The sequence below is a fragment of the Bos indicus genome, chromosome 10 (genome assembly GCF_029378745.1).
Source record: "Bos indicus isolate NIAB-ARS_2022 breed Sahiwal x Tharparkar chromosome 10, NIAB-ARS_B.indTharparkar_mat_pri_1.0, whole genome shotgun sequence".
Taxonomy (NCBI): Eukaryota; Metazoa; Chordata; class Mammalia; order Artiodactyla; family Bovidae; genus Bos; species Bos indicus.
Genome location: NC_091769.1, coordinates 70,221,134 through 70,233,754, shown reverse-complemented (window position 1 = coordinate 70,233,754; position 12,621 = coordinate 70,221,134). Strand labels below are relative to the sequence as shown.

The following is a 12,621-nucleotide window of genomic DNA, read 5'->3' as shown; positions in this document are numbered from 1 at the left end:
TACCTGCCTCCTGAGAAGCTTGTATGCAGGTGAAGAAGCAACAGTTAGAACTGGATATGGAACAATGGACTGGTTCAAAATTGGGAAAGGAGTACGTCAAAGCTGTATATTGTCACCCTGCTTATTTAAGTTATATGCAGAGTACATTGTGGGCTGGATGAAGCACAAGCTGGAATCAAGGTTGCCAGGTGAAATATCGATAACCTCAGATATGCAGATGACACCACTCTAATGGCAGAGAGTGAAGAGGAACTAAAGAGCCTCTTGGTGAAAGTGAAAGAGGAGAGTGAAATAGTTGGCTTAAAACTCAGCATTCAAAAAACTAAGATCATGGCATCCAGGCCCATCACTTCATTGCAAATAGATGGGGAAACAATGGAAACAGTGACAGACTTCAGCTTCTTGGGCTCTAAAATTACTGCAGTGACTGCAGCCATGAAATGAAAAGACGCTTGCTCCTTGGAAGAAAAGCTACAAGAAACCTAGACAGTATATTTAAACGCAGAGACATCACTTTGCAGATAAAAGTCCTTATAGTCAAAACTATGGTTTTTCCAGTAGTCATGTACGTATGTGATAGTTGGACCATAAAGAAGGCTGAGGGCTGAAGAACTGATACTTTTGAATTGTCGTGCTGGAGAAGACTTTTGAAATCACTTGGAAGCATGGAGATCAAACAAGTCAATCCTAGAGGAAATCAACCCTGAATATTCACTGGAAGGACTGATTCTGAAGCTGAAGCTCCAAAAGTTTGGCCACCTGATGCAAAGAGCCAACTCATTGGAAAAGACCCTGATGCTGGGAAAGACTGAGGGCAAGAAAAGAGGAGGAGAAGACAGAGGATGAAATTGTTGGATGGCATCACCAACTCAACGGACATGAGTTTGAGCAAAGTCTGGGTGATAGTGAAGGACAGGGAAGCCTTGTGTGCAGCATTCCATGGGCTCACAAAGCATCGACATGACTGAGCAACTGAACAACAACCACCTGGCTTCCCAGGTGGCTCTAGTGATCAAGAACTTGCTTGACAATGCAGGAGACATAAGAGATGTAGGTTTGATCCCTGGATTGGGAAGATCCCCTGGTGATGGGCATGGCAACCCACTCCTGTTTTCTTGCCTGGAGAATCCTACAGACAGAGGGTCTTAACGGGCTACAGTCCATAGCGTTGCAAAGAGTCAGACACGACTGAAGTGACTTAGTATGCATGCATGTATATGTATGGCTGATTCACTTGGTCATACAGCAGGAACTGACATAGCAGTGTGAAGGAACTATACTCCAATTAAAAAAAATAATAATGATAAAATTAAAAAGAGCTAACCAGCTCTGGTTAGCTGGCTATTTTTAATTTAGAGTATAGTTACTTTGCATTGCTATGTCAGTTCCTTCTGTATAGCAAAGTGAATCAGCCATGTGTATACCTTTATCCTGTCTTTTTTGGATTTCCTTTCCATTTAGGTTAACACAGAGCACCAGGGAGAGTTCTCTGTGCTATATAGTAGATTTTCATTAGTTATCTATTTTATACATTGTAGTCTATATATCGGAGAAGGCAATGGCACCTCACTCCAGTACTCTTGCCTGGAAAATCCCATGGATGGAGGAGCCTGGTGGGCTGCAGTCCGTGGAGTCACTAGGAGTCGGACACGACTGAGCGACTTCACTTTCACTTTTCACTTCTATGCATTGGAGAAGGAAATGGCAACCCACTCCAGTGTTCTTGCCTGGAGAATCCCAGGGATGGGGGAGCCTGGTGGGCTGCCGTCTACGGGGTCGCACAGAGTCGGACACGACTGAAGTGACTTAGCAGCAGCAGCAGCAGTGTGTATATGCTGTCTTCCATGATGGCTTAGACGGTAAAGAACACGCCTGCAATGCTGGAGACCCGGGTTCGATCCCTGGGTTGGGAAGATGCCCTGGAGAAGGGGATGGCAACCCTCTCCAGTATTCTTGCCTGAGAAATCTCATAGACAGAGGAGCCCGGTGGGCCATATTACATGGGGTCACAAAGAGTTGGACACGACTGTGTGACTAACACTCTACATTTCCATAGTGTGTGTATGTGTCAGTCTCTGCCTCCCAATTCATTCCACCCACCCCTTTCTACTTGGTATCGTGCCCTCTCTGTTTGTGTCTCTGTTTCTGCTTTGCAAATAATACCATCTATACCATTTTTCTAGATTCCACATATATGCATTAGTATACGGTATTTGTTTTAGCTCTGTATTTTAAAGAGGAGGAGCTAACTGAACACATTGAGGACCAAGTGTAAGTTATCCTTGGTGGTTGGTGGTGGTCAGAGGACAATGGTTCAATGATAAAAGCTGGAAATCGAGGGCTCAGAGCTCTGGCTTCGCCTTTGCATTCTCAGGGGGTCAGAATCATATTGTCATGATATTCCTATCAAGAACAACCCTCTAGGTTTGTGGAGAGGAAAAGTAACTAAAAGTGATTTTACAAAGTTTAAAAATAAAATAAATTTTCTTTTTAGCTCATCACCAATTTCTGTCTACAGGAGGATGGTCAGTAAAATTGTCAAAAAGCCTTAATGATTCCTGATAGTTTTCTCCATAATCCACTGACTCTGTTACTTTTTCCTATCCGCTGTCCTTCTCAGCTTCTCTTTAACTGGAGTCCCTGGCCCATCTTTTTTCCCCCTCCAGCTTTATTGAGATATTAATGACATATAACATATATAAGTTTAAGATGTATAAGGTGATGATTTGATACCCACACACATATATGTATATATATTGTAAAATTATTACTGCAGTAAGGTTAGTTTACACTTCCATTCCCTCAAGTAATTACCAATTTTTGGTTTGGTGATACTATTTGAGATCTATTTTCTTAATAACATTCAAGTATATAATGCAGTGTTGTTAATCATTGTCACCATGCTTTAGGTTAGATCCTGAGAAATTACACATCATATTGTTGGGAGTCTGTATCCTTTTCTGGTTCATCTTTATAATCATTCTCTTCACACACAATCTACTGCTCCTTCCTTAGTTGAGCTCTCCTAGCAAAACTTGGCCCTGGTTAAATGTCTCTGCCTACTCCACTTATCCACCCACCCATTCAGTGATGTGGCTGAAGAAAAACACACTGATCATCTTAGTATGGTTTGCTTTAAATTTATAACATTACCGATGGACTCACGTGGACTCATAGGGTTGCCTGGCAATCTGACCACATCCACCAGTTTTGTATTTGACCAAGGAAAGAAATATGACAGCTTTCACATGCTCCCTGCCCCAAATCTAGCCACCGGCCTGCACCTGTGACCCTGCAGAGGTGGGTGTGTCCAAGCTGGCCATGCACTGCATTCCCTCCCCTCTCCGTAATAGCAGAGAAGCCAGTCTTATATGGTGGACACTGTGTGCCAGGCTTAGTTCTAAGTACCTGATATATTAACTAATGTAATCCTTACAACAGCCCTGTGTGGCAGGACTCACACCAGTTTTACAGTGAGGGAGCTGAGGCACACCAGAATTCAGTAATTTGTCTGAAACCACTCAGCATAGTAAGTTAAGTGGCTCCGGAGTCCTTGTGTGTCATCTCTCTATCACACCTCATCTGTCAGGACATTTCTCCTACTGCTCTTCCCTCCGCATCATCAGTTCACTCCTTTCTGCCAGATCTTATCAATTACAGGCAAATTCTAACAGTTTCTGCTTTCAGAACCTACCCTTGAGCCCATATCTCCCTCCAGCTATCCCCTAATGTCCCTGTTCTCTTCTCCAAATTTCTTGTGTTTTCTCTACTTATGTCTGCTTCCTTTTCCCCAATTTACTTTAGGAGCACTTCAGTCTGACTTTTGTCCCTACCATTCCAGGAATACAACTTTTGTCAAGTTCAAGAATGACTTCCCAAATGTCTAAACCAGAGGGACAGTCGTCGTTTCTTACTCAGCCCCCTACTCAGAAATGTTTTCTTCTCTTGTTTTGGTTTTCTCCTGCGGTCACTTCTCTGTCTCCTTTGCTGGATCTCCCCCTGCTGGCCAACCTCTAAATGTTTGATTGTCCAGGGCCTGGGCTGGCCCACTTCCCTTTCATCCACTCTCATTCTCTTGATGATCTCAGTCAGTGTCAAGGCCTTAAATATAATTTATAAGTTGATGACTCCTAGGTTTTTATTTCTAGCTTTGACCTTCCTTAGACTTCCAGCATTTCCATTTGGCTGTCAGAGGCACAAGTATCACCCAATTAATATATTTCACATAAAATTCTTGATTTGTCTCTTGAGTTCTCATTTTTAATAAAGTGAGATCTTCCTCTCACATCCCACATTGTAATTATCAGCAGGGCTCTACCTTCAAATTACATCTCAGGTCTGATCACTTCTCTCTTTTTCTAGGACTGCACCCTCATCCGAAGCATCATCATCTATTCCCTGGATTTTTCCAATAGCCTCCTCCTGTGGGTCTCCTTGCTTTGTTTCTTGCTCTAAGATAACCTGTTCTCCACCCTGTAGCCAGTCATTCCTTACAAATCTGCTTTAGATGTGGCCTCTGCTTACCCCTGATTTCCTTGCTTCATGTATTCTGTCTTGTCACTCACTGCCTCTCAGCCCAATCTTCTTTGCCATTCTTTGAACACAGGCTTTGCCTTTACCATTCCCCGTCCTCCTCTGCTGGGAATCTTTAATGATCTAAATTAAACAAAAGAATTCATTATTTGGGTATGATCTCTGTTCAAACCTTACCTTATTAGAAAAACTTCCCTTGATCTTGCCATCTAAAATAGTAGCACCTGGCATTTTCTGTCTTCTTGCTGGTTTTAATCAGAGTGCAGTATATTGCATATCTATTTATATATCTCTTTGTTTGCTGTATGTCTCCTGAGTGACATATCAGCTCCATGAAGGCAGAGACATTATTGTGGTATTCCTAGTGCCTGGAACTAGGTGCTTGATAAATATTTGTTTAATTTTTGGAATAGGGGCAGGTATTAAATCCTATGAAGGTAAAGGATATATAAGAATGAAAAAGATTAGAAGTAATATTTTTAAGTTAAGAAAATCTGTAAATGATAGCTGAAAAGGAGAAAATTGTCTGGAAGAAGGAGAGTCTCCGAATTCTTAGGTGGCTTTAATCCTCTGTTTTCTCTTCAGCCTTTGAAGAGAGTTCCATGTTACGGTCACCACTGTGTTCAGAGCCAAGAGGGAGAACAAGGAAAAGGCCTTCAGTGGATTTTGTGGGCCCTTATGGAGGGTTTCAGGGGTGCCTTCATAATGTGGATGGGAGTTCAGAGTATTCCTAGAAAATTAACATACGTGAAATAAAATGAAATTGGGGATCTTATGTTCCTTAAACCTACACCTCTTGAAGTGTCACAGATGGACATATTATGTACTTAACTCATATGATGCTGGTAATGATAGTGATTTTTTCTCACATGTTTCTTTTCTGACTGTCCTTGACCAATGTGTCATTTCCTGATCCCCTTTAGAATTGGATTGAGAACGCTCATGTGACCTTTCCCCGTTTCTTGGGTCCCTCCTGTGTAAGGAGAACAGATGCAGGAGTGGATTAATGTACCTCTCAGTTAACATTGTTGTGAGTTCTATTCACTGATGTGGAAGAAGAGCAGAAAGAAAACTATGTCAACATAATGAATTCTCTTGTTTAGTATTATGAGATAGAAAAAGACTGGAACACTTCTTTTAAATTCTGTTAGTATTTCAGTGAGCTTTCTAACAGACAGATCTGTAATGATCTCCAGAAAACAGGAAGATGGTGTTTGCTACCCTTTTAATTATAAATATGACATTAACAAAAATCCCTATTACCTGAACTTTAACTCCTAATAAACATGATGCATGATAATTATCTGACATAACTGTGGTTTTGAAAGTTTAAAATGTAGGTATAGGGTGGGCATGCAATCCCTCAAAGCTCTTCTTGCTCAACTTTAATGATAAAATATGTTTTAACAGGCCAGTCATGTTTATTTTGTAGTGTTTGGGTCATTTCAAAAGATTCATTTGTGTGCACTGCCTGTATTTCTTCATGTCCCCTTTGCTTTCCTCTTTCCTAGAGGGAGAAGATGATGAAGATGAAGAGGATGAAGAGGAAGATGAAGAGGAAGAAGATGAGGAGGAAGATGAGGAAGATAAAGATGCTGACTCCCTGGATGAGGCCTTGGGTGACACCGAGCTGCCTGGGTTCACGCTCCCTGGCATCACGTCTCAGGAACCTGGCTTAGAGCAGGAAAACGTGGTCTCTTTGGAGGGAGTCACCTTCCAGGTGCCAGATGCCATCCAGTGGGAACAGCAGAATCAGGGCCTGGGTAAGAGTCATGTGTGTTTCTCTCCTTCCTCCCTCCCCTCATCTTACTTTTCTTAGGTGACAACTTTCTTTCATTGGCATTGATGATGGAGCAAAATGGATTTTCTTTTTATGGATGTTTCATTTTAGTTCTCACTTCTTTCTCCGATATGTTTATATTTATGCTCTTCAGTAGCCAGGTTCCAGTCTCCATCTGCCTGAAGAGCACGGTTACCTTAATTTTTGGAAAGAGTTCCATCGTTCCTTCCCAGCTGGAGGACAGCTGTTGGCTCTGGGAGGACTTCCAATTGGGACAGAATTGTGTGTAACCAGTCAGCTGCCCAAAGTGTCATGAATGCACTGGAGTCAGAAAGCAAATCTATTTTGTGATCCCCTCCTTTTAGAATTTCCTCCCTGGGAAGTTCTTCCTTCACTTCTGGGTGAGCTTTTAGCCATCCCAATATGTTTCTGCTCATTCTTGTGGTTGCGTTTCATCATCAAATATAATCTCTTTTTGTCACTTGGTGTCCAGACAACCCCAAGCTTACTCTTTCTTGGGCATGGCCTGGAGTTTTGGCGAGAGACTCTCTGGAGGCAGGCTGACCCCAACCTTGATACTCTCTTGTGGTCAGCAGGGATGCTCCTCTGTCTCTTCTTAACTTTTTCTGGAGAGATACTGTTTAGCTCTGGGTGATTGTTTGAGGCCTCACTCTGTTGACCTGAGGGGAAGTGACCTCTGCTCCAAAGAAATCTCCTCCCTGAAGCTCTCTTGATCTTTAAAAGGCCCAAGGATACCTTCAGTGCAGCAGAGGTTTGATTTAACAGTCATATAACCAGTGTTTAGAGTATTTCATTGAAAATTTGGATGTTGATCTCAGATTTTGCTCTGGAATATCATACTAGTGTATCTTGGTGCCTTGGTTGAAACTTTCAATTTAGAATCTTATTACATATGATTTCTTAAAGATTGTCCTTCTCTCCTCCCATGAAAACCCTTTCAGATTAGCAGTGAGAAAGGGTAAGTGCATGTGCATTATAATGAGTATGGAGTGGGGAAGAATCACATTGTCTGTTTATCACAGGATTGAGTAGTTTAAAAGCTCTCTTGCTTTTTTAAAAGCTCAAATTGAAGTTGGTAAAACCTTTAAAGATTTGCAGTCTAAGGAGAAATCTTTCCATAATCTCCAAAACTAAGGAACATGTGTAAGGATCTTTAATGTCATCTTCTCTTCCCTTATAGTTTTTTTGTGAGCTGTCCTTTTGATGTGGTTAATTAATTTGTCCAAAAAGCAGAACCCCTACTATGTTCCTTTGTAAGGTGTTAGAAACACAGAAAAAAACAAGGCAATGCTTTTTCTTGATTAGAGCAGAGCCCATTCGTAAAGGTTTCAGCGCAGGATGGTGATAAAAATGGGTTATAGGAGGGCAGAGTAGAAGTGTAGAAGGATGCCATCTAGAGTCGCTTGGAGAGTTTAGAGCTGTCACCTGAAGGATATATAAATAGGAGATAGCTTGCAAGGAAAAGAAACCAAAGAAAGAACATACGCAAAGGCATTGGAGGGATGAAAGAGCATATACAGATGGGCTGGCAAAGAATGTTGTTAAGTGGGTAAAAAGAAGTTCTAGGAGATATAATAGCAGACAAGGTTGGAAAGGTAAGCAAGGATGCATCATGAAGAGCTTTGACTGCCAAGAGGTTTTCATTTGTCCTTTATGAAAACTGTTCTGGTGATAGTGTGGTGGAGGAGGAGGGGAGGAGCATGAGATTGGGGAGAGAGAAAAAGGCCACTTCTGAGATCCGTGAAATGTCTATGTGAGACACAAAGAACATGAAGTAAGGCAGAGCAAGTGGGATGAATGGAAAAGAGTCAACCTGAGAGCTTTTGTCATAGGTACTAATGGATTTGGGGGATTGAGGAAAAATAGAGGGAGAGGTGAGGATGATTTCTAGGTTTTTAGATTGGGTGAACAGGTGGAGAGTGATGCCTCTGACGAAAAAAGGGAATAAAGGGAGCAATATGAACTTGGCATTTTAGGGAGATGATGAGCTAGTTTTGGGCATGTTGAATATGAGGAGCCTGTGAGGTGTCCAGGAGGGTCTTAGATTTTGTGTCTTGAATTTAGGGAAGAGGACTGGGACTGAGAAGTTATTCTGGGTTTATCACCCTCTGCTGCTGCTGCTGCTGCTAAGTCGCTTCAGTCATGTCCGACTCCGTGTGACCCCATAGACGGCAGCCCACCAGGTTTCCCCGTCCCCGGGATTCTCCAGGCAAGAACACTGGAGTGGGTTGCCATTTCCTTCTCCAGTGCATGAAAGTGAAAAGTGAAAGTGAAGTCGCTCAGTCATGTCTGACTCTAGCTACCCCATGGACTGCAGCCCACCAGGCTCCTCCGTCCATGGGATTTTCCAGGCAAAAGTACTGGAGTGGGGTGCCATTGCCTTCTCCTATCACCCTCTAGGTTGGCATAAAGGTTGTAGTTGAAATGTAGCTGGGATTTCCTGTGGAATGTGCTTATGGAAAGAGAGGAGGCGATAAAGGATGTGTTTCCACTGGGCAGGCAGACGGTATTAGTATATGTGCATACAATGTTATATTTACTAAGTTATTTTCTGAACAAATTTGGCATGTAATTGGGCAGTAATTACTTTAAAAAATATACCAAGTGAAACTGCTAAAACCTCATAAGTATATCAAAATATTATCAAAGTATTACAAAACAAACACAAACACTGACCTGGGGACATGTGAATAAATATTTGGTCTCTTCAGGCCTGAACAGGCTTGAAATGCACCTGTTCCACCACTGGTTGAAATGAACGAAATAAAATGCAAAATACCAATGTAACTTATTACAGAGGTTAAACACAAAAATCTACACGTCAAGTGACTCCTCAGGTAGTAGATTTATAACATGAAAGGATCATGGATGGTCGAACAGTCTTTTAGATATGGATTGGGTGAATATTCAGAGACTGTACCCCATTCCTGGAGAGAGGGTTGTTTTTGTACCCTCTCTGTAGGGAGAAGTACTGCAGGGAGATCATATGGCCTCTATTCCTGGATTGTGGTTTAGGAAGCCAATTTCCACCACTTGGAAAGTTGGCATACTATCTATGATAATGATAAGCAATTGGAGGAACTGTGAATCTTAGAAAGATTTGTAGAGGCTACAGTTCAAGGCTAACGTGATCATTTGAGCTCTAGCCTTACCGTGTTCCTCAACACAAATTTACCACTGAAAAGGAGCCAAATTTTTAAGAAATCAACTTTATTGAGGTATAAACTATATATAGTAAACTGCACTCAGAGTATGCAATTTGAGTCTTGTACACATCCATACAGCCTCCATCTCATTGAAAATGCAGAATTTCCATCACTTCCCCTTTGTCCCCCCAGTTATTCCTCATGTCCTGTGCAGTCCATCCCTCTCTCAGTCCTCAATCCCAGGTAACCACTGATCTACTTTTAGTACTACAGTTTAGGTTGCATTTTCTAGAATTTTATATACGTAGAATCATGTAATACATACTCTTATGTGTCTAGCTTCTTTCACTTAGCATAATGATTTTGCGATTCAACCATGTTGTTTTCTGTATCAATAATTTGTTCCCCCTTTTTAAAATTAAAAAAACCTTATATTTATTTGGTGACATCATGTCGTAGTTGCAGCAGGCGGGCTCTTCATTGCGATGTGTAGTCTTTCCTCTAGTTGCAGCATGCACCTAGGCTTAGTTGCCCCGAGGCATGTGGAATCTTAGTTCCCCACCCAGGGATCAAACCTGCGTTCCCTGCATTGGAAGACGGATTCTCAATCACTGGACCACCAAGGAAGTCCCTAATTTGTTCTGGTTTCATAGCTGTGTAGTACTCAACTGTATGAATATGCTACATCTTGTTTATCTCATCACCTGTTGACGAACATTTGGGTTTTCCCCAGTTTTTGGTTAATAGCAGTTACATTTTAAGGTGTGGAGGGCATGAGGTGGAGGGTGAATAGCCCAGTTGTCCCCTTGTCTTGCCTCCTGAGTCCAGCCTCCATGCATGGCTAAAGTTTCTTAAATTAGTAATACCAATTTAATGATTTGTTATCACTAAGGTGATTTGTCACTTTAAAAAGTGATTTTGGACTTCCCTGGTGGTTCAGTGGTTAAGAATTTGCCTTTCCATGCAAGGGAATGGTTCAATCTCTGGTCTGGGAAGATCCCACATGCCTCGGAGCAGCTAAGCCTGCGTGCCACAACTACTGAAGCCTTTGTGCCTAGAGCCTGTGCTTCTCAACAAGAGAAGCCACTGCAATGAGAAACCCTCACAATGCAAGAAAGAGATGCCCTGGCTTGCTGCTACTAGAGAAAGCCCATGTGGAGCAACAAAGACCCACCAGAGTCAAAAAATAAATAGACTAAGTAAATCAATTAATCAGTCTTTTTTTTTAAAGTGATTTTCCCAAGTCTTGACATTTTGGTTTATATCAGATTTTTTCTTTTTATAAAATTTACCATTTCCCTGGATGTCTCTTACCTTTTGCTGCCACTTCTTTTCTTGAAAAATTCAATTTGCCAACATGTTTTTAGCATTCTAATTTTCATGGGAACCAAAACAAGCAAGTCCTTCCCGTTCTCTGCTGTGGGAAGACTGGGTTGGGTTAGCAGTGCTTGTGTCTAAGATTTTATTAGCTCACCATCTTTTTCTTGGGGGGACAGGAGTATTTACTAGGAACTCAAAACCACTGACAACTTCTGGGTCAGTATTAATTGATATAGTTTCCTAAATGCTCTCAGATCACACGATAAAGAGGGGCCCCTCCCCTGTTTGTGATGGATTTTGTGGTACCAAGAATAATGGCTCCCCAGTTGGCTCAGACAGTAAAGAATCTGCCCACAAAGTGGGAGACCCAGGATTGATCCCTGGGTCAGGAAGGCCCCTGGGGAAGGGAAAGACTACCCACTCCAGTATTCTTGCCTGGAGAATTTCATTGACAGAGGAGCCTGGCGGGCTGCAGTCCACAGGGTCACAGAGAGTCTGACACGACTGAGCGACTAACACTTGTACTTTTTTCAAATATGTTTATGTCCTAATCTTTGGAACCTATGATTACGTTGTCTTACCTGGCAAAAAGCTTTGCTGATGATTAGGTTAAGGATCTTGAGATGGAATGGTTATCCTGGATTTTCTGCAAAGGTCACACAAGTGTATTCACAAGTGTCCTTATAAGCAGGAAGAAGACAGGTCAAAGTCAGAAAAGTAGATGTGATGACAGAGGCAGAGGTCAGAATGATGTGACCAGAAGCAAGGAATTCTGGCAGCCTCCACAAGCTGGAAAAGGCAAAGAGATGAATTTTCTTCTTGAGCTTCTAGAAGGAACACAATCCTGCTGGCACCTTAATTTTAGTCCTTCAAGACCCATTTTAGACTTTTGACCTGTAAAACTATAAGACAATAAGTTTGTATTGTTTTGAGCCCCTAACTTAGTGGTAATTTGTTACAGCAGAAATAAGAAACTAATACAGATTTCAATAAGTATTTCATGAGCAGCTTCATTTTAGAAAGCAGAGCTACATGGCAGCTGTAGGGTGAGTGTGAGTGTTGTAAACTTAACTATAGTTTTTTCTTAATGAATCACTAAAAATGCAAAGATGGAGGTCTCTAAAAAGTAATCTAATTTAAAACAATTTTACTTTAATTGACCATCGTATTCATTTCTACTTTTAAGTGGGTTGTTTTATTTATAGATGATCACATCCTATTTTACAATATGAATGGTATTCCAAAGCAAGTGCTAAAACCCATAGACACCTTTAAAAATGAACATATTGAAGTGGGTAGTTGGAATTGGCTAAGAATAATATACACTCTTTGAATAGATTATCATTTCATTTTCTGTGAAGAAACAAGAGGAGAAAACTTAGATTACTTTCTAAGGCAAAGCAGTAGATTCATGGCTTAATTCTTTGCACTTCTGTTTTCTGTTGTCACATACACATTGCCTCTAAAGCTTTGGAGGGAAACAGCCCAGTTTCTTGATCTTGCTGTTGGGAGGTATGATTGTGGACTGAACTGGTAGGCTGTCAGGATAAAGAATCAGGAGCGAAAGTTCCATGTTGTGGCTGAGGTGCACTGATTGTAGTGTAGAGGAAGTTTTTTTTTTTTTTTACATATGCAGAATCAATTTCTTTTCTGATCTAACAAGATCATTTTCAGATTTATTGGTAGGAACCTGTAGAGAGCAGATACTGTGACCCACACTACTTCTTATCCTTTTGTAATCACATGATTATTCTTTTAAAACTATAAAATCAATATGGCCAAAGTTGAGTCAATGTATCCATTTTGACATTTAAACATTTC

General features: G+C 41.3%; 1 protein-coding gene across 2 annotated transcripts in view; it reads left to right on the top strand.

Annotated features, from left to right (window-relative positions):
• The window catches only part of ARMH4 (armadillo like helical domain containing 4), a 147,956-nt gene that overhangs the window by 45,493 nt on the left and 89,842 nt on the right, over nt 1–12,621 (top strand). For both annotated transcript variants that reach the window (XM_070797654.1, XM_019968976.2), the window contains exon 5: nt 6,045–6,296. In XM_070797654.1, the coding sequence (XP_070653755.1) occupies nt 6,045–6,296 (252 nt within the window). The remainder of the gene's footprint in view (nt 1–6,044; nt 6,297–12,621) is intronic.